Below are 23,112 nucleotides of genomic sequence, written 5' to 3' on the forward strand. Positions count from 1 at the left end.
CTTATAAATGGGCCACCAAGCTGGGTAAGAAGGATGAAGGAAATTGCAGAAGGACTAGCAAAATGAACCCTAGTCCTAATCTGATGTCCTTCCATATTTTTCCAACTGCTTCTGAGCAGCACCAACTCTGCTGACCTGCTGCTTCAAATCTACTAATAATGATGCTAGACTCAATAAATACTGGAGGGAATCTGTTTACTCCTTTTATTCTCATCTAAATTAATTCCATGAGTGGGAAAAGGACCACCATGGAACCAGATCTGAATCAATGATGAGCAATTGGCATGCCACTCAGTATGCCATCCCTATAGACATCAAAGGATTCCTCTAGCAGGTCAGCACAGTTTGAATGAGTTTTGGTGATGTGGCTGGGGGTTCCCATTGGAGTCACAATTCTACATTCACATCAACTTGATACTCAAAAGTCTGCTTTTGCACAGCTCACTCTTCTAATAGAAAGGGTCTGAGCTCCCTCAGAGATTGAAAAATCAAAAGGAACTAACTGCTGAAAAATCTCTCCACATTCTGCTTGTATTAACAAAGAATTGTTAAGATACATGTCATTGTTAATAATGACAAGATTTTTTAAAGTATTATATTCTGTGCAAGCTTTTATTTTAGGCAAACCTTTTACCCCAGTAGTCAGCCTAAAGCAGGGGTAGGCAACCTTGGCTCTTTTATGACTCGTGGACTTCAACTCCCAGAATTCCTGAGCCAACATGGCTGGCTCAGGAATTCTGGGAGTTGAAGTCCATGAGTCATAAAAGAGCCAAGGTTGCCTACCCCTGGCCTAGAGCTATATCTTAGGCAGGTTTCTCAGACTCCTAGGCAGATGCCCTTGAAAAACTCAGTATATATGAGCAGGAACCAAACAATGCCCTGATTGAAGAACTCTCCATTTTGATCTGACTACTTATATGTCACATCAAACCAATCAAGGGTGTATTTTCCAGTGCTGGCTCAAGGGTATATGATGCCCCTAGGCTTCATTAAGTGATGGCACCATTCATACTGATGCAAAGATTTTTTTTTTTTTTTAATGACTGGGAAGGAGGCACTCTCTTAGCCTAAAGCTAGCCCTGGTGCTTTCTTTTCAGATTAACGCCAACTCATTGGAATGCCTTTTGGCACAAAGGAGTACACCATCTTAACCTACTCTTATGAGCCATTTCAACGCTCCCAACTTTGTGTCTATTTTAACTGTATTTTCCCAGATGCACTAAGATACAAGAAATTCAGAATTAGTGCCTCTTGGCTCTCTTTTGAGTCTTACTGAGGGACCAAAATCTACAATATGATCCTTCCTTTCCTCCCTGCCTTCCCAAGACCTTGGAAAGTGGCGGTTACCACCTGTCACCCATACAAATCTAAGAGTACTAATAGCTGCCTATTTGAAATAACCAACACGATAATCGAAGGGATTCAATCTTCCTCTGTGGTATGGAGATTTCTGCCTCCCCTCTTCATTCATAGGTTCTAGATTAACCTGCAATTTGGAGAGGAAGTGGAAAATTTAGGATATAGGATGACAGTTTGGAGTTATGAAACAGTTTATATCTTTTTTTAAGGTTGTCTTATTTTACTTTTTTTCCCTGAATGGGAAAAAATAGAATTGACACAGAACTTTTGTGCAGTTTGAAAAGTTCAAGAACCATCACAAGTATAAAGAATTCTGCTTTTTATTATAAACCTCCGTATTAGAACTTTTCCCAAGTTATTATTGCACAGGAAACAGAAAGTAGTTCTTATATGCTGAATATGATTCAGAGAACATTATCTTATTCTTCTTCTGAATTCTCCCCAAGATCTGAATGTTCTCTGTACAGCACCAAATTACAGGAAATTACAATTTTATCTTTCCTTTTCAACCATGAGAGCAAGAATAGTTGCTTTATCTGTGACATTGACCGTAATAATTTCCACAAGTTTGTCTTCTCCCCTTGGTCATACTAAAGAAGTCAAAGCAGTCTATCACTGGCCTATATTTTTGGAGAATGGGCAATTCTGTTCTACAGCATTGGGGCATATATTATTTTCTTAAGGAAAAAGTGACTTTTGCCTTAAGTATACAAACTAAGCAAGCGCTACAAAACTAAATCTGTCCATTACACTATGTGAATAGGAAGAAAGACCACTCTTGGTGCTCACTTTGGTGTTATTGTATTTTAGGAAAGCACTTTGGAGGGTTTTCTCCTCTCCCACACATATAATATTTTCTTGGAGTCTTGCAGGCATTGTTAAGGTGTCAGGTCTCTGCACACAACTGTCATAGTGAGTTCAGTACAATTGCTTATTAGTACAACTGATACTTCTAAATCATCATTTACACCCTTGCAAGCCACTGGAAAGAGAGAGGATGCTGACAACTCATGTAGTACCTTTCCATTTACACTTAAGAGAAAGCCATTGCTCAGCTGACAATCCTCCTCATAAGGAAAGCTTGTTGAGTATTTTCAGTGTAGAAGAAGATAAATGCAAAGCCAGAAGGGAAGAAATACGGAATTGAGAAAAACACAACACGGTATTCTTTCTTCAATTGGTTTCTTCTGGGATTTGTCCTGGGATTCTGAATCCCAAAGCAGTTTGGTCCAAAGTGTTCCTGGGGCTGGAATTAGTATAGCTGGAATGGTTCTCAAATGTGCAACTAGTCCTCTGAATAAATTGGAGGAAATTCTCATGAGTGGAGCCTTCTGGGCTGGAGATACAAAAGTCCTGGTTCAGAGGCTTACTGAGGCAATGTCGTCCCATCTTAGCCAGCTCTTCCCTGATTTGACGGTTTAGCAATCCATAGAAGAAAGGGTTGATCGCAAAGGAGGAATAAGCGAGCCAGGTCACAACTATTTCAACAGAATCAGGGATTGTAGGGACAGAGTGGAAGCAGCAGTGCAGGTGGAAGGAGAAAAAAGGAAGCCAGCAGCAGAAAAACTGGCCTACGATCAGCACCAAGGTCAGGGCTGCTTTATTCCCACCAAAAAAGCGTTCAGGAGACAGTCTTGGAGGCACATTCCTGGTAGTGATGATGGTGACTTGACTGTGGATGGACTCTGACCTTTGTCTGGGAGCAGCTGTCCAAGATGGGACAGGAATATGCTGCAAGGATGCAATGCGGGCCACTTTGTAGATGCTACCATATACTGCAAAGATAATTAAACTGGGCAATATGAAGCAGAGAAGGCTGAAGATGATCACAAAAATCTTCTTGTGGGCTCCGGGGCTCCAGTTAACAGTACATTTACTGGCACTGCTTGCACCATTGTCTTGGGGCCAGCCTACTATTGCCAGTGCAGCAACCAGCATAGACTTAATCCAAATGAAAATCACAACAGTAATGGCCAGCCCAGTCGTCATCTTAACTTCATATCTCATGGGATGAACGATATAGTAGTATCGTTCAATGCTGATAACAGAGATGGTGAGAATGGAAGCGCTGATGAAACAAACATTCAAGAAGATGAGTGTTTGGCACTCAGCGATGCTGTACAAAATTCTGTTGAAGCATGTGGAACTGGAGATGATCCCCAGTGGCATGATGAAAATTGCTGACAACAGATCTACAAGGCAGAGATGGCAGACAAAGATGAATTTCCTCAGGAGAGGTGTTTTGAGAATAACAACCATAACTGCTGTGTTGGCAACCAAAGCAACGACACTCAGCATAACCATGAAGAAAACTCCAATGGCCTCCTGGAACTGGGACACTCCAAAAGCATCAAGTCCATGAGTAGAGTTAATCCTAGTTCTGTTTACCATCATTCCGAAGAAGTCTATTTCTAGGTAGCTTGGCCTTTAACAAGAAATGCTGAGGGATGCCTAGGTTGCATGTCAATATGGCTGTGTCTTTTCTTGGTACCTTTCAATTCCTGCAGAAGAAATAAAAAAAATAATAAAATAATGAAATGGGATAAATTGAAATAGAATTTCATTGCCTTCGGTGAGATATGTTGATTGCATCACATAAAGGCTCCAAATGGCTACAGACTGGGATGCTGTAGAAACATCTTTGAAGAAGGAGATGGAAATCACTGTACAGGTAAACATATAAGGTCTTGAAAGAGGAAGTAAGCAATCCTTATCTAAACATCACCTAGCCAGGAACAGGTGAGGAAAAACTTCAAGGTTGCCCTACCTTGATTCTCTTTAGTATAAAACGGGAGAATGAAAATCTTCATCTGCTTTCCAGATTTTGTTATTATATTATATAATAACCAAATTCTAATATTTCATGCAGAGTCTGTTTCCTAACCTAGTTAGGAAAGTTAACCTAGTTAACTTGAAAGGCTGAACTACTTCTATAGTCTTGCTAAGGAAATCACCTATCCATATGATACAACGGCTAGTTTTATACTACCATATTAGGCTGCAGGATGTATAGTGAGTAACTTATGTGACTTAACTTAATCATGTTAAATATGATTTATTTAGATTTTGCATCATAGCAAGTTGTGTTGGATGACCTCAGACATAGAAAGCAGTAAGCTGTTGCTTACATAAACAGTTTTCCTTTCATAAGTTAGCTAACTGGTTAGAAAATGTGGATTATAGATTTCTGTTAGGGTCCAACAATTTCCCTCTATTATTGAAGCACTAGACTATTTGTTATTCTAATTACTACACCAGCTGTGACTTTCTCCTTCCAGCTCAATGATAATTGAGGTAATTAAAACAGTTCCTTTCAGACACTTACAGTACTATGTGGTAAGACTCAAGCTGCTGAGAAGTCCTACTCACTGTGTTCAATAGTTTATTCTCAGGTTACTATTGGCTGTTCTCAGCCAGTTGTACATAGCTTGACATTCTGAACTAATATGGAGAACTATACAGCAAATGTAACTGTACATTTTTATTTATAAGCTGTGTAATGTTTTATTTGATTTTAAAAACAAGCTTCTAGCCCAGGGGTAGGCAACCTTGGCTTTTATGACTCGTGGACTTCAACTCCCAGAATTCCTGAGCCAGCATGGCTCAGCTTGGAAACCTCTCCCTTTCTCCTCAGCATGGCTGGCTCAGGAATTCTGGGAGTTGAAGTCCACAAGTCATAAAAGAGCCAAGGTTGCCTACCTCTGTTCTAGCCCAATGACTAAATAAAAAACCAAAATCCATCTGTAATTTTTTTCAGGAGTTCAAAGTTGAATTTCAGCTCTCTGTTCCTTCCCATAAAATGACAACATAAAACACTATTAGTGGTGGGTAGCCCCTAAACCTAATTTTTATAACAGTTCTGCTGTAACTATAAGAAAAATTCCAACTGATTTTCTAGGCACTTTATTTGTGTAGGTGTGACATACCTGCAGTGAATAAGAAAGTTCATTTCAACCAAAGAAATTTCTGAAGCTGCTAGAATTCTTCAATTAGCTCCATTGTATTACTAATTTTTAAATTGACTTTTTAACTAGTGCCAAAAAATTGATCACATCCATGCATGAAACAAACTGTCACAACACCACAATATTATGTGATAGCTTTAAAAAACGATGGGAAAAAGCACTTGGAAATGTCAATGGCAATGGTCAGAATGGTTTCTAAAATTCATTTTAAAAACCTCTTTCCTTTGAAATATGACTTCCATTGTTACTCTGTGATGACCTGTGAGAGACTTGCCACACCATCTATTGCTGCCCACATCAAAATCTGGCCTTTTCTAGAATCAGAAATATTACTCCACTTGAGGTAATGGCATTGTTCACTTTTTTGGGGGGAAACCCAGATTTTGCATGGGGGTATTTGGTATACATGTGCTAAAAAGGAGGGAGTGGGGCCTTAAGGCAGGGGTCTCCAACCTTGGCAACTTTAAGACTTGCGGACCTCAACTCCCAGAATTCCCCAGCCAGCTCCCAATTCTGGGAGTTGAAGTCCGCAAGTCTTAAAGTTGCTAAGGTTGGAGATCTCTGCCTTAAGACAAGTCTGAAAATACAAACTTCAGGTATATTTAAAAGAGTACAAACTACCTTGTGTCCAAATAGCATGGTGCTAGACTAACACCCTGTGCCAGAGGGGGACAGCTGATGTGGGTGCACCAGCTTCAAGTGGTTAGACTGGGCTGATCCCATACCAAGGGATCAACAATGAGTACCCTTGATAAAGCTGCTATACGCTATTGGCTACTTTGGGGATGGGGTAGGGATATTATATCATAACTGGAATAGTTAAGAAAGGCTCCAAGCTGTCTCAGGTATGGGTGAGGTCAAGATGAATGAAAACATGGAAGAAAGACGTCATTACCCAGGAAAGTCCAGGTTATAAATTGAATAAATAAATAAATGGTAAGCAGAAGGGAAATGAAAGTTCACGCTTCATTCTAATACTTTGGACTGAACTAATTCAGTGCTTCTAATGTCAAAAAGAGATTTCATCCCAATTTTTACAAACTTCCCCTTGAAAGGAAGAGAAAGGAAAGAGTCTGCATTATGAAATCATTGCTTGCACAGGGATAGATGCTGTGCCAAGAATACTGCTTGCAGTTATTTGCTGCTGCTTTCATTTCCGTTATGAGATCGGGAGGGAATTTCCTGATAAACCTTATCAAGTTCATCGGCAAGAAACAGACCACAATGGTTATTTCACACACTACTATCTCCTGGAAATACATTGCTAATTAGTTGTTATGAGTTTTATCTCCTGGATTGAATATTTACTTGCTAGGCTTATTCTACTTCTTTCCCCAGAGTTCAAGTAAGTATTCATAGCAAACTCCTACTTCAATTTTTCATTAAAACAATCAGCCTGTTAGATAAAAGATATTGACTGGTCCCAAATCACTTAATGAGCTTAATGAGTAGAGGATTAATTTAAACCTGTGTCTTCCCAATTTCCAAATAATCTTCATTTGTTTTCCTTCCTTCAGCTGTTCTACTTTTATTCTTATTTGTTCACTGTTTTTCTTTTTTCTAATTCTATTTTTCCAAAATTCAACTCTTGACATTAACCAAAAATTCTGTGTCCCATATTCAGAATCTCTCATCATCCTTATATCTTTCAGTAACGCTCTCAATCGTTCATCCTAATACTGATTATGCTTTTAGATTTACCTTCATGCATGGATAAACTTTGTCATAGCTATGGGAATGTCTATTTTTTCTTTCTTTCATTTCACTTGTTAATTCGTGCTCTTTCCCATTTACTGCTCTTCTGTCCCAAAGCCAATCTTTCATGCATTATATCAGATCATAGATATCTAGATATCTTCTTCTATCTTTGATCAACCAAGGCTTCTTCCTAACACTTTTTATTATGATAGGGAAGGTGTGGACTAAGCTATAAGACACAGTTATATCCTCTTCTGTTCTAACATTAAGGAATATCAGTATCAGTTTTGGCATATTTAAGTCAAAATAATACAAGTTCCAAAAAGGCCAGTTTTATCTCAATCACGTTCAATATTATTCTAGGCAAGTTAATAGTAGTTCCCTTGCAAGACTCAATAGCACTTTGGGCATGTAAAATTGACTATTCTTTCAGCGCCATCCCTTTCTGTCATCTTTTTGGTCCTTGGTAATAAAGTGTCAGGCTAGTTCAGGGGTAGGCAACTTTGGATCTTTTATGACTCATGGTCTTCAACTCGCAGAATTCCTGAGCCAGCCATACTGAGGGGAAAGGGAGAGGTTTCCATGCTGAGCCATGCCGGCTCAGGAATTCTGGGAGTTGAGGTCCACGAGTCATAAAAGAGCCAAGGTTGCCTATCCCTGGGCTAGTTTAACAAGTAGAAAAAAAGCAGAAATCATTTGTGTGTGTGTGGTGAGGGCAAAGGTACATGAAAAATGAATAGAATTGCAAAGGATATCATTGGAAGCTTAAAATAAGGAGCAAACCAAAAATATCCTTGAAAAAGGCAGGAGAAAACCATTTCCATATTGCTGCCAAAGTCTCTTCATTGAGGCATCCATTAAGTCAAGGACTCTGTTCAATATTTGATTGACTTATATCCCCTGGCATCCTGACAGGCATTAACACACTGACACAACATGGAATTATTTCAGAGATTTGATTCCTAGTACCAGGGTGGTCACTATCCTTGACCCTTATAACATATGTTAAACCATTAGTACCACACACGTCTGACTCTTCCCTCTTTTGGATGTTTGCTTTTTGACAATAGAGGGAATTGGATATTAAAGAAAGAATGAATGAGTCATCATTAGAACTTTTGTTCTGGAGCAACTGCTCCACATCACTTCAAAACATTGTTAATCCTGATTTTTGCAGTCTATTATACCTGGTATTCTACTTACAATGAATTTTTTGAGAGCCTAATTGTATCCTTTACAATAGCCTTCTTGGAGGTTTTCAGTTGTGAGGTAAAGGAGTATTAAACTTTAGTCTAGGTCTCACCATTGAAGAAGAAAATTCTGAAGATCTAGAGGCTGGGGCTTGGGGAGGCAACATATTCATCATATTCTGAAGAGGCAGTCCATTTTACGTTTTCATTTTAAACTTAAATAAAAAAGCAACTTGCCTTTTTAGTGGCAAATGAACTGTACTGGAAACTCGCCTCAATTATATTCATATTTCTTCTGAATACCTTCCTGCACTGCCTGACCCTACCTACCTATCTACTTTCCTTCCTTTTTTTGCCAATGAACAACCATGGTAGATAGTTAAGACAACTTAGAGTGAGTTCAGAAACACTGTATCTGTATCTATGGCAGCCATAAGGGTTACTTCCCCACAAATCCAGAGATCCACAATAGCATTAAGTTTAAAACACACCAAGAGGAAGAAAAGGAAACAACTCTTCACCAAGAATGTAAAAGAGAAAAAAAAAACTATAGGTCTGAAACAAAGAATTATTTATTTTAGTTTTTGTAAAGAAAATAGTTCCATAATTTTATTTCCTGTTGTTGTGAAAGTAGATTCATAGGCCTATAACGGACTGCAGAGTCCAACCCCCTGCTCAAGATAGGAGACCTAATAACATCTCTGTCAAATGGTTGTCCAGACTATTTTTGAAAATCTCCAGTGATGGAGCACCCACAACCCAAGGAGGCAAGTTATTCCATTGATTAATTGTTCTTTCTTTTTATTTATAGGTTGGTTCTCTCTTTAACAAGCTTTCGCCCATTAGTTTTTATCCTGCCCTTTGGTGCTTTGGAGAATAAGTCAATCCCCTCTTTTTTGTGATGGCCCCTTCAGTACTGGAAGACAGTTATATGACCCCCTTAATCCTTCCCTTCAATAGGCTGGACATACCCAGCTCCCTCAACCATTCATCATATGAATTAGCCTCCAGACCTTTTATCATCTTTGTTGTTCTTCTCTGCACATTTCCTAAGGTCTCAGCATATTTTTTATATCATGGTTACCAGAACTGGATGCAGTACCTCAAGTGGGGCCTCACTAGTGCAGTATAGTATTATTACATCTCATGATCTTGATGCTGTCCCTCTGTTGATGCAACTTGGGACTGCGTTGGCTTTTTTGGCAGCTGCAGCACATTGCTGGCTCATACTCAAGTGGTAGCACCTAGATATCTTTCACAGTTACTACTGTTGAGCCAGGTGCTACCTATCTGTACCTATGCATTTGGTTTTACTGTAGTATAGAAAAACAGTTGTTCACTATGGTTGCTTTAGAGCAGAGGTCTTCAAACTATGCAACTTTAAGACTTGTGGACTTCAACTCCCAGAATTCTTCAGCCAGCCAAGTTTGAAGACTATTGCTTTAGAGCAGTGTTTCCCAAACTTGACAATTTTAAGGCATGAGGACTTCAACTCCCAGAATTCCACAGCCAGCGTTGCTGGCTGTGGAATTCTGGGAGTTGAAGTCCTCATGCCTTAAAATTGTCAAGTTTGGGAAACACTGCTTTAGAGTATGATTTGTCTTAAAATCTTCTTTTTAGATAATAGATTTGGTATATAAACATATAAGAATTATCCCCTCCTTTACTTTCCTCACACTAACTTTTTTTTTCAACTGGATTAACCAAACCCAAGTAATTTTTCAAGACTATCCTAGGATGAGATGAATTCTTTGCCATCACCTTCATTTTCATAGTTCTTGACACTCCTTTCAGTTCGGACTCTTCCTTCTTTAACAGAAGTGAGTGTTCTAATAAAGACTCACTGGTGTCTTATATAAAACCACATTCATAAATATGTTTGTCTTTTCTGGGATTCAATAACCTAAAACATCCTATGATTAAAACAGGAAAATGTGAAAGATACCCGTTTTGTTAAAGGTTTAAATACCCATTTGAAATAAAAATGGGGTTTTCTCTTCATTTAAAAAAAGCTTCTGACAATCCCCATTAATTCCAACTCAAGGTGCTGACAACTTCATATCAAACCAAGAGGAATTTGCAAACATTTTCTTTTTTTTTACATATTATTTGGAAGGGGGGCTGGGGCTGGAAGCAGCTAATAAAATAGATCACAGGTTATCCTGTGAAATTTTGGGGTCTAAGTACATTCACAGTTCTATGAATAAAGTTGAGACACTTCACCATAAAAGCCTAATTTGGAAACACCATCAATTTTCAATCTACTTCCTTCCCAGAATGCCCTATTAAGAAGTGGCTTACCAAACTCCAGTTCACCATCAGCTTCTTTTGTGGCCAGCAGGAATGCCAGATTTAGTTTCCTTCTGATCAGTGAGCTCTTCATAGCTGCCTGACACGGCCTAGAATCACTTCAGTTTTCCACCTGAGTGGTATTCAAAATCGCTGTCTCAAATGTTCATGTTCCATGGGCAGCACACTGGTGTTGTAACCAGCACCTTTAAGGGAGCAAGGACTGCTGTCCTACTGTTTGCAATGACCAGCTTTGTTTGTGAAATCAAAGTTCTTTCCTGCTGTAGGAGAAGCGGTTACACCTTGAAGACAGGTTGGTGAAGATGCATACCTCTGGGAAGGGGTCCCATACTCCCAATATTGTTAGATTTTTCTACACCTGGAACAGGGCTGGGTAGACTGGTTGCTGCTATAACTCCTGCAGTAGCAGTTGCTGGTTGTTTCTTCACTGTGGGTGGCACAGGCTGTCACATCTGGGCTCTGCGTGCCCTTTTAAAGCACTGTCTATCATTCACAGAGAGAAGTCTACTGGGTCCTAAGTACCTCCTACAGCAGTGTTTCCCAAACTTGACAATTTTAAGGCATGTGGACTTCAACTCCCAGAATTCCACAGCCAGCATTGGGAGTTGAAGTCCACATGCTTTAAAATTGTCAAGTTTGGGAAACACTGTCCTACAGTGAAGCAAAGTACAGGTTGCTTGATCCTGATTTTATAAGACGAGATGGAGTCTGAAGGCACAATTCTCAGTTCTGCAGGCAAGATAAATTGAGTATGGATGTCCCATTTGGTAAAAAAGGAATGAAAAAATTGTAAATTATTTTCCTCATAGGGTGCTGGTGGTAGAAAAAAATAAATCAATGGTACTCTTCCTCAGCTCCCTAGGATCTTCACAGTATTACCAAATATTCTTAGAAAACACTGATTTGTATTGGCAGTTATGAATGTACATTATTTTTTAATCTTGCTCTGGATTTGATAGGAAACTTGACATATATACCCATGTCCATCAATTTATTTCTTTTTCACAGTTTTGAATCACCCATCTCCCTCAGACACATGCATTAAGTAACTGATAGCTTTTTCTTTCATTTATTATCCTGGATGACTTAGAGTAGGACCAGAGAGTCTTTGCCTTCTGGAGATTTCGCTATTCAACTCACATCAGCCCCAATTAGGGTGGCTAATGACTATGGAAATTGTAATGTTAGCTATCTGGGGATCCCCAATTTGCTTACAGTAATGCTGCACGATAGGAGAAATGTTCTGGTAACTTCATGCTTTCTAAGAGAATATATACACAGTAGCAGCTATAGCAGCTCAAAAAGATTGGCCTAAACAGTATTTCTGGATTTCTATGGCCCACTGAGAATTAACCAATGATGTTTTAACTTAAGAATCATCCTATTAGTCATGAATGAAGAACACAGGACTTATGTTCCTCTATTCAGAGAAGATAAAACCAAAACATTTTTGGGTCTGGGGTGGTACTTTCCTACATTGCATTGCATGAGACAATCTGTTTGGAGACTTTGGATCAGATGATGAGATCAGATGAATTAATATTACTATCCCAGAGTAATCAACCAGATGCTTTAAGGAAGTTGAATAACCTGGGCATAAAAGCTACAATTATCTCCTATTGTGCCTTCCAGACATTGGTGTTCAGTTGCCTTCAGCCTCCAAATCAGCAGCTCTAGAAAGTCAGGATTACTAGATGATACTGGGGAGGAACATGGAAGCCAATGTTCTGGAGTTCTCCTCCTGGACAGTGGACCAGCTATTCAAAGTGTTTTGTCTTCCAATGCCTTGCTTTGAGAAGTAGTTGCACCATTTTGATGCAGGTACCTTTCTTAATATCTCTGCCCCCAAATCCACAGAGCTCTTGGAGCATCACCACTACTTTGCTGCAGTGGAAAAAAAAATGCTGCCTGAAGTTTAACAGCGTAGCCAATAAAGCAGGTACGTGTTTCCTCTGAGGCAGTAGTTACTGCAAGCCCCAGGAACATCCGAGGCCTTTGTTTCTTGGAGAGTAGAGTCCTCTACCTAGTCCTTGTTCATCACCCTGAGAAAAGGGGTTCACTCCATTCTTGTGGCAGGACCTGCCTTAAAGACCAACTCATATATTTCTGTAATTTCCAGTTAAAAGCATCTCTGTTATTTATACAACTTATGGCAGAAACTGAGCATTAATTCAGAGGCTCCTGTATCCATGGTCCAATGTAATGAACAACACGGGAAGAACACAAATGGCACTTATTCTTCATTAATCATGTGTACACTTCAGAGGAGAGTTATAATTCTCTCTGTATGATCCACAAATGGTGGCACTTTCAGCTAGGATGACGCAGGACCCAGACTGTGTACACATTGCTTTACCAAACACAATGCCTTTGGCAGTTTAAATGCAATTTCCTTGACTATTTTGCCATTGATGATTTAGAGGTGAGTGAAACCTAGAAAACATTTTCATTTATCCAAAGAAAACATAATAGAAAATAGAATCAGAATACCAAACGTCGTAGACAAACAAGCTCTCTTTTGGTTGCTGTAAGACACAGGTTATTTGCTGTTGTTGGTAACAAAACAGTTCTAGCTAGGAGCTTTGAATGGGGTTTATAGTGCTAGTTCTAATGAAGACCAAGTTCTCATATTGCAGTAAACCAAACTGGTTTTATTTTACTTTGGTTTATTTATTGTGTTGTTATGAGACCAGCCACCCATGCTTTATGATTTAGTGTGTGACTTAGTTTTTAAGATTTATTTAGGACTGGATCAGTGTCCTATGTGAACGCAACTATCATTACTAAGCTATGGCTAATGGCAATAGTATTCAACTTTTTATTCTTATATTGATCTTAGACAGGAGAAAAGCCTCACCAGGACTAGTAGACATTGATAATTACTAATGAGTTTATCTAAATCCAATTTAAAACTCTCTAGGTTGATAGCAATTGTCAGCACATCAGTAGTATATTCCTTAGTTTACTTAGACAAGTTGATATGTTTCTTCACATATTCTTCTTTTTAGCCTTCTGCTAAAGTAAAATAAATATTGAACATATCCTGCAAATTTGCTGCAGTCTCTTATCAAGGGAAAAATGTGGCTAAAAGACTTTTTCTACAATGGGCTAGTTTTCTCTTTGGGGTTTTTTGAGGTTTTCTGCTTTGACTGGGATTTTACTCTTAAACAAAAATAGAATTAAAGCCTTAAGTAAATCTACTTAAGTTTAAAGAGATACAGCCAAACATGAGTTGAATCCTACAATAGCTGAAACACTTGTTTTTTGTTTTTTTAAAGAGAGATGATACTCTTAATATGATGAATTAGGTATATTGTACTAATTTTTTTCTATTTGTATATAATTAGGTATACTGCAAATCTGGGACACTGTGTCATGATCACAAAATAATTAAACATCCTTAGACTGTTTTCCAGTTCAGCTGAATAGTGGTAGTTTTCATAGGAACAAAAAAATAAAAGCAGCTATCCCAGAGCACTAATTCCAACAATCATAAATGCATCTAGACAAATAGCAGCATAAAATCATAGGGATAGGTTTGAATCGAAATATTTCTCCTTTCAAAAATTTAGGGGATGATCACAGTTTATTTAGGAGCTGTGATTTTGAAAGAGATGATCTAAGTCTGGTTTTCAGCTGAATCACATCTCCTATTTGGGTTTGGGATTTATTTTTTGGTCAACTATAATTAAAACTTTTAAAGTCTATCTTTTGCATTATCAGGTGGAGTGTGATCCTGCACAACCGAGTCCAAACAGAATGTTTTCATGCACATGAGTAGGTACAGGAGTAGGCATAGGTATAATAAGTGTGTGCATGATCAGGGCCAGGATGAAACATAAAGGTGATTCAATTAAAATGTACATAAGCTTGAATGAACACAATGATATGATTACTCCCTGTGTTTTTAATAGTTTCCCTTTCTGTCAAATTAAAAATTATAATTGGCTGACAACTTTTGGAGAGGCTGTAAGAGCTGGATCCATGCCTGTGGTGGGGCCTTGGAACTCCGTGTACCTCTGACATGGATCTAATCTTGGTGGTCTCTGTTTTAATCCATTCTAGCTTTTAAACTCTCATCAACAAAAACCCAAAATAAAATTATCTATAGCAGCTATTTGCAGTACCCCAAATATTGATTCTGCTCTGGCTATTTCTAAAGCTTTCAATTTCCTTGTAACACGAGGCAGTGATAAGCGTGGTCCTCAAATTGCTTGTGTTCACTGGCTCTGCCTTACCTCTCTTTGCCCTTATCACTTATTTGCATGTAAGAAGGCGTGTTCCTAGATTTTTATGTTTGCTTAATTAATTAAATGTTTGTACAGCACTTGGTGAAAAAGTGGTTCAAAGAAAACAAATGGCACTTGCTACCTTGATTCTTTCCAGGAGCACTGATGACAAAGGGTTGAATCCTGGGGTTCAGATTGAAAGGCTCCTCTTATTGGCAGTACACAGCTACTAGCTCATTGGACTATTTAGCAATTAGACTTAATAGTTTATTTTAACATTTTTAAAAGACCGAACTGACACTGACCGAACATTTATTGCTCTAACTGAACAAGCACATCAACATGTATGATGTTTACAGAGGATAAAACCTTCGGCTGGCCATACTTTTTGTCTGAGTAGTTTCCATCCAAGTCATAGTACCTCCTTTGGGCTGTCTTTAGCAGCTATGTCCCAATGAAAACAAAGAATAATTATTTAACAGACAGAACATATATGAGGTTGAGTCAACTAAGTCCAAGGAAATATGTGTAATTGCCTGATGGTTCCAAAATTGAACCACTGGAGAGGTAAGTCATCATTTATTTGTAAATATAATATGCTCCAAAGGAAATTGGAAATAATGGTAAAGCTCAGTTAGGAAAGCGGTGGCCACAGGTTCAATTCTTCCTCCATACACATCTCATTTAGGTCTTTGAAAGGAGAAGAGAAGTAAAACTGCAACTTTCTCCCTGAAGTATTGGATTTCTGCAATTGCACATACTGAGAATTTGCTATTTGGTCATTTTCAGGTGCCTGGAGTAGATCTGAAAAAATTTGGGCACTATAAGCAATACCCTGTATTACTGCTGAGCCTAACAACAAAGAACTTTCCCCCCTTCTCTTAACCATGGCTACAAAAATCTCTTTTTTTCTGCTTTGTTTGTATATTATTGCCTTCATCTTGTCTTTGACTGATATCTGAAACAACTTTAAATTGCCCATTGCTCTCCTGTTATTAAAGCAGCATTTTCACCTTAAGAAGCCAACAACTTGTTTCAATTCAATCATGAGGACCACTTTCTTGACCATTTTAGATGTGATACCTTCAAATAATGTGTAGGATCACCTTACTAACCATTGGCTGCTTTAAATGGAGGTAGACATTCCCTGTCCACCAGTTCTTGGGCAATGACTCTCCTGCAAGGCTATTCTGGTTTGAGCTGGAGAAGACTCTGGCCCTTGGTTCTCACCTCTTTGACAGATCTCAGAGCCAATCCCTGATTCAGAGACCTAGTTTTGATTGGGAGATCAACCTAGATAGCAATTAATTGGGTGTGGGAGCTGGGCTGTTCAGCCAGTCAGGAGGCCTAACCCTATCCCTAACCCTACACCCTCTCCATAGTGTTAGCATTTTGAAGTGGCTCTTACTGACAGAAATGGGGGTGAGGGTTAAGGGATTATATAGGGCTGCCATAGGGAGAGCCAGTTCTGATTCCTGCTTTATTGGTGCTCTCTCTCTCTCTCTCTCTCTCTCTCTCTCTCTATATATATATATATATATATATATATATGAATAAAAGAATAAAATACGATCACTGGGAGGGTTAAAATAAGAATACTTTATTAAAAATATACTTATACTAAAAAGTTGCCAAGCTTTCGCTGGGGGAACTCCCCAGCATCGTCAGGGCTAAAAGGCCATTACAATAAAGGTGATTTAAGTAGGTTCAAGTAACGTTTGCGCACGGCTCCTAGACCGTGTTACTGGCCCTGATTGGCCAGCTGATAACCAAGATGTGTCTGTAACGTTATGTTCTTTTCTTCGGATGCCCTTCCCTATCCCTCCACTATTGGTCTTTGGAGGCGTTAGTAACCTTGCATCCCCTCCTCTTCCGATAATACCAATGCCTGCCGTATCGGGGGGAGTATTCAATCTGATGTTTTCTTGTGTCTTGTGATGGGGATAGGGTTCCACTAACTGTGGGTTAATATCCCTTCCCAATTGTATACCTCTCTCCTCCTTTGTTGTGTCAACAGCTCTTATCTGAGAATGGTATGCCTCAGCAATAATATATATATGCTTTATTGATTTTAAACAGTATTTAAGATGTGTTTTATTCTTTTTTATTGTACATTGCCCAGAGCCACCCTTGTGAGATGGATGGCTATATAAATCTGACTGATAGAAAGATAACTAAATAAATAAAACCAGGAGTGCATTTTGACAGATGGCTAAACAAGCCCATCTATCAAAACTCCCGGCTCCCTTCCCCAGTCCCCCAACAAAGGAGTGTGATTAGTGGATATTCTCCCACTGTCTAGAAAAAAATAGTGAGAAGGAAAGGCAAAAACACCAGGCCAATCCACTAGTCCCCTTCCTCCATTTCCCCTTTATTTGCATGATAAACCAGGACAGGACAAGGATGGTAGCAGTAAGAACAGCAAATGTATGCTGATAGGACTTCCGGTGGATTTTGCGCGCGCGATGGCGGCTACTTTGTAGCCGTCTCTCCTGGGTAAGTGTAAGAACCGCTATGAACAGCAGACACCAGCTGTTCAGCGGTTCAAAATCCCCCTCCCGGGCAAAGGGGGGGGGTAGAGAGTGTCTGAATAGTGGTAGAGCCTCTTTTGCACCCCCCAAGTTTTTTTTGGGGGGGGTGAAAGGAGTGCTCCCACGGAGTTCAGACTTGTCTCCGCTTCCCAGCTGTTTTTGTCCTCAGGGACAAAACGAGCCGTTGCAAACACCTCCGTGCTTAAAGAGAACTGGTGAGTTTTTTTTTATAAACGGACAGAGCTGAGTAGAGGATTTAGTTTTTGCTTTCTTTGATTTATTTGGATTTTAAGTTTTAAGACTTGCTTCTATTTTTATTCTCTCTTTTTATTTTTTTTTTCTTTGTTGAAAGGGAAAGTAAAATGGCGATCGGCAAATCTCTCGGTGTTTTTTTTTTTTTGAAGTTAGAATGCTGACCGGCAGGCTTTTTGGTGTTTCTTTTTCTTTCCTTTCCCTTTCCTTTTTATTTTCTTATGATTGGAATGGTTGTTTTTGGTATCTCTAAGTATTTTTTTTTTGGAACGGACTTTTTCTATTTAATTATTATTATTTTTTTTTTTTCTTCTCCCTTCTTTTTATTGTAATGACTCTTTTTTGAAGGACTTTTTTCTGTTTAATTTTTTGCAATTTTTAAGAAGGAGTAAAGCTTTTTTTAATTCTTTTTCTCTTCCTTTTTTTTTTCTTTTCCCTTTTTTCTTTTTATTATAATGACCTTCTTTGGAGGGAGTTATGATTTTTGAAGGAATTTTTATAATTTTTTAAGAAGGGCTAAAGGTTTTTCTTTAAGATGGCTCCAAAGCGTCCAGGGATTTCTACAGCTTCTAAATCAACAGTTTCACCCTCTTCTGGGGGTCAGCTAATAACTATGAAGGATTTGCAAAACATGATGGGAGATGTTATAATTCAAATTAGGGCAGAAATGAAAAAGATTTTAGAGGAAAATAATAAGATCTTGAGACAAGATTTTGTTTTGGCTTTAGAAGGAGTTGCTTCTGTTCTTGAAAAGGTGAACTCCCATGTGGAAGAGGTAGCTGAAAAAGTGGACATAATGGAGGGGAAAATTGAAAGTATGGAAAAAGAAATGGAAAATGAGATTCTTATGCTTCAATATGGACAAATGGAATATGCCTTAAGAATCAGAGGCCTGGAAGAGTCTTTGCAAGAAGATTTGAAAGAAATGGTTGCAAAGGACTTTGCATTGATTTTGAATAAAGAAAAAGAGGGAATACTTAGTGAAATTGAAAAATTATTTAGGGTTAACTCTGTGGTGGCAGCACAGAAGAATCTGCCAAGAGATGTGGTAATTTACTTTGGTAAAAGATCCTTACGCAATCAAATTGTGCAAGCCTATTATAAGAAGAGATTTCAAATTGCTTCACAAGATGTCATAATTTTTAAGGAGATCCCATCTAAAATTTTAAGAAGAAGAAAGGAGTTTGCTTTTCTAGTAAATGAACTTAAAAAGAGAAAAATTCTATTCAGATGGGATATTCCGACTGGAATGGTGGTGAACTACCTGGGGACATGTCATAGACTTAATACTGTTTCTCAAGCAAAAGATTTTTATACTTCGGTCCTGGGGGTATGTGCATCGCCATCTATTAGGTCTCAACAAGTCCAGATTGAGGAGCAGAAGACAACTTGTGTAGCACATAACTCCAAAGAAAAGCAGCAACAGAAGAAGGTTAAGGAAGTTTCATATTCAGCGGTCTCTGAATCTCTGGGAGATGTTGGACCTACAAAGTCTTTGGAGCAATCTTCAAGGGTGGCTCTGGGAGAAGTTAGACCTACAAAGTCTTTGGAGCAATCTTCAAGGGTGGAATTGCTGCCTGAAATCGAAATTGGGAAATTTCAGCTTGAGGGGCACCAACAAGAGAGGAACGGGCAGAGGATAACTTGTACAACTTACAACTGTGAAGATCAACACAAGGAGGAATTCACTGAGGAAGTTTTACAGGTATCGGTCCCTGAGACTTGTGCAACATATAAATGTAAAGAAAAAGTAACATATAAATGTAAAGAGAAAGACCAACAGAAGAAGGAGGTTGAGGAAGTTTCACAGGTACTGATTCCTGAGCTGGTGGGTCAACCAGGACTTACAAACTCTTTGGAGCGATCTTCAAGGGCAGAATTCCACGCATTTTTTTCGATGCTTGCGGGCAAGAGAGACCGATATGGATTGTGCTTATAGTAGATGCAACTGGCTATTAGACAGAAGATTATGGATATTGAATGAAAATTTTAGATAAGAAGTTTGTGTTTATAGTGGGTGCAACTGGTTATTGGACAGAAAATTATGGACATTGAATGAGAACTTTAGACAAGAAGTTTACTATTGAGATTGTGGGAGAAGTAAAACTTATATCGTTTTTGGAAAATGTCTTATGTAATGTCTAAATATGTGTTTTGGGATAATAATATATTTCAGTTTTAAGTTTTAAACCTTTAATGATAATATTGTTTAAACCTGTGTTTTGAAGGGATTATAATTTGTTTATTTCAGTGAGGGGATTCTAATAAATTTGTGTTTCGAAGGGAGTATAATTTGTTTAAGTTTCAAGTAATGCTTAAATTTGGTTTTTAAATATTATTATTAATATTTCTAAGAGAAAATAATTTGTTTAATTAAATGTCTAGATTTGTTTAGGAAAGAAAGTAATGCTTAAATCTGTGTTTTTGGAGAAAGTTTATATAGAATGATGATTGTATTTAGATTTGTTTAGGATTTAAAAGTGTTTCAAGCTTTTAAATATTATTATTAATATTTTTAAGAGAAAATAATTTGTTTAACTAAATGTGTCTAGATTTGTTTAGGATTTTTAAGTTTTTTTTTTTTTTTTTTTTTGGATAGGTGAGAAGATTATGAAGATTGAAGGAAATATGTATTTACTTTAAGTTTTCTAAGAGTATTTAGTTTTAATGGTACAACAAAGGTTTATATGTTTATTTTTTTGTATTAGGGCAACCTGGACTCTTTTATGACTCATGGACTTCAACTCCCAGACTCCCAGCTATGCTGACTCAGGAATTCTGGGAGTTGAAGTCCATGAGTCATAAAAGAGCCGAGGCTGCCTACCCCTGGACTAATGGATAGTAGTTTAAATTTAAAATGAGGAAAAGAACTTGTTTCCCAACCCATTTATTTTACTGTTTTGTTAAAGTTTGCCCCTCTGTTACTGAACCATTAAGCCAAAACAGGCAAACCAATATCATTACCATCACTTCCATTTTTTGACTGTTTAAGAAAAGAGAACGTGTGCAATTGATAAATCAAAGAAAGATAGGCATTCTTAAGTTAGAGTTCTGAATTTGAAAATATGAATCATAGGCCTAAAAAATTAAAAACAATTGTTTAATGCAAAAGGAAACAAACCTCAAGTTTGTGGGATCCATTTGGTTTATTAGATCTCTAAGATCCAGCAATCAGAGACAGAAAGCCAATTATGGAATAAAGTTAGTTCGGGAAGTAGAAACATATATAGAATGAAGAAACTGGGTTTGTGGTCATATAGCCTTTAAATCATAACCCCATAGTCAAAACGAGTCTCCTATTCCATTTCCTACAACTCACAGATCAATTTTTAAATTGGCAATAGAAAAAAATTCATATTGCAATTTATATGCATGTGAACAGCACATGCTATGAATGACACATGCAATTAAATAGCTGGATTTTCCTAAAGCAAACAAAGTAATGTGGTCTAGGAAAGGACTTTTACCTCATTGTTCATTGCATGGAAACCTTGCCATTTAACATATAATGTCATTCAGAACTGTTATTTCCACTTATTTTGCTATTAAAATTCAAATTATTTTTTTTAGCCAAAAATAAAAAAATTGTAATCTAATATTAATTGGGTTTATATATCTTGCTAGTCCATGGCTTATTTTAACTGAGTTTTGCTGTTTAAGCTACAGTGGCTGGATTCACACTTTGCATTTTCATAAATTAGAGTTTACAAACCACTGGTAGTTTGGGTTGGTTTCATATACTGTATCGATGATAAGTCATATAAATCATATTTTCAGTTTGCATGAATCCAGTCATTTTATACCAAAGCTTATTGGCAAAAGAAGAATGAGACTTGACACTCTTAGATTTGATATCGTATTTATTTTAGTGCTCTTGGAGACAATATTTTTTTTTTTGCATTCCTATTAACTTTGTTTCTTCTAATTTTAGCAGTACTATTCTCTCTTTTTTAGAATATTGCATACACTGGCTGAAAAGGGCAATAATAAAAGCAAGACCACAGAAAGTCAATAAATGCCCCAACACATGAAGGTTTAACATCAACCACTTGCTAACTAAATCTTTGTAAAATCTTTTATGTTTGATGGTGATGTTACCATATCCATTCAAGTTATATCTATCTCTTGGCGATACTGTGGGCCAAGTCTCTCCACATCTTCCTATCCTGAACTACTTCTTTGAGCTTTTCTAGGCTGGTGTCAGCTTTGATGATGTCCAGTCACCATGTTCTCTGATGGCCTGGTTTCCTTTTACCACTAACTCTTCCAAACATAATTGCTTTCTCCAGTGAATTCCCCCGATGTGGCCAAAGTGAGATGCAGTTTTGTGATTTTTGTCTTCCAGTGACATATCTGGTATTATGCGCTCCAGTACTTGCTTGTTAGTCGCCTTTGCTCTCCAAGGAATACCATACTGCAGGAGTCTTCTCCAGGGCCACAGATCTTTACACTTTTAAAAGAAATTATTCAAAACAGAAACCCAACCTTTACACTGAGTGGATAGGATACATTGCCAATGATTTCACCCAATACATTTTCCAATACAGAATCTGTATGCTTCTGCCATTGTCGACACCCAAACTTGATCCCAAACATATTTGTCACAAACTCTTATTGCATTAAGTATCCAGGAAGGAAACTTTATGAGGTTAATTGGCTAGTAGAAGGCAAATACCAAACTCAGACTGTGATGAGCATTTTCAGATACTGATTTTTCTCTGTTTCTTGGGGAGCATGATCTTCCTTTGTCATAGAATATTCACAAATGTTAACATTGCATACATTTCCAAGGTTCCTTGCAACCTTCAGAAAATGTCTTTGTTTTCTCTTCCTTGCTTCCAAAAAAGAAGAAATTAATGTTTCTAATTCATCCTGTTTCTAGATCTGCTTGTTCTTCCATTAGAGGAGCTGCTTCTTATTTTTTCACTTCTGACTAGCATTTCGTTCTGTCTAACCTAAGCAACCCTCAAATGCAATTTTGCTGGCATGCTATTTCCATTAGGTTTGCTCTGCTACATTGATCTGGCACAATGGAAGAGAGTTTTTTTTTTGGGGGGGGGAGGCTGCTCAATATACTTTTTAATAATTTCAAAAGTCAATCTTCCTCTGCGTTAAGTCTACACCAGGAGGAATGTTTTGCAAACCACTGAATACACGTATATAAATACATGTGGGAAAATGTATGCACTAGGTATATCTGTATATATGCAAATGCTAAAAGGTTCTTTGTATCTTTGTAAAGGGGGAAAAAGGCTGATAACTCACAGAGCACTGGAAACCGTGATAATGACTCAGGGACTAACCAATTGTAAATAAACAGAGAATACAGATTGGCTGCAATTCTCCACTGTAGTACGGAAAGACACTTTTTGCAAAACCTCAGATTTATAAAAATCATAAACAAAAGATGGATATGTTTGAGATTTGCAGATGATGATGATGTGGAGAAATTGCAAGTTACATTTTAAAATAGAAATTATTATCAAATGGAACGGCTGTGGAGTGGCAGATCTCTCTATGATGCTGGTTTGTTTTGGTTTAGTAGCAGGCAGGTTTCACTGAGGGAACAATGGATGAC

The 23,112-nt window shown here is 37.9% G+C and overlaps 1 protein-coding gene across 1 annotated transcript; it reads right to left on the minus strand.

Moving 5' to 3' along the window:
• Positions 1 to 1,665: 1,665 nt before the first annotated feature.
• LOC120307636 (probable G-protein coupled receptor) lies at positions 1,666 to 10,994 on the minus strand. Its single transcript, XM_039342577.1, has 2 exons — positions 10,514 to 10,994; positions 1,666 to 3,860 (listed from the first exon to the last, which is right to left on the minus strand). Exon 2 carries the CDS (start codon positions 3,751 to 3,753, stop codon positions 2,533 to 2,535), a length of 1,221 nt encoding a protein of 406 aa, XP_039198511.1. The 5' UTR covers positions 3,754 to 3,860; positions 10,514 to 10,994; the 3' UTR covers positions 1,666 to 2,532.
• Between the last annotated feature and the right edge of the window lie 12,118 nt (positions 10,995 to 23,112).

This window comes from Crotalus tigris, unplaced genomic scaffold, assembly GCF_016545835.1.
Source record: "Crotalus tigris isolate CLP2741 ecotype Arizona unplaced genomic scaffold, ASM1654583v1 scf7180000017800.2534000, whole genome shotgun sequence".
Taxonomy (NCBI): Eukaryota; Metazoa; Chordata; class Lepidosauria; order Squamata; family Viperidae; genus Crotalus; species Crotalus tigris.

Excerpts from the sequence above, each read along its gene's own strand:
- LOC120307636 (XM_039342577.1), bottom strand. The coding sequence starts at position 3,753 with ATGATGGTAAACAGAACTAGGATTAACTCTACTCATGGACTTGATGCT.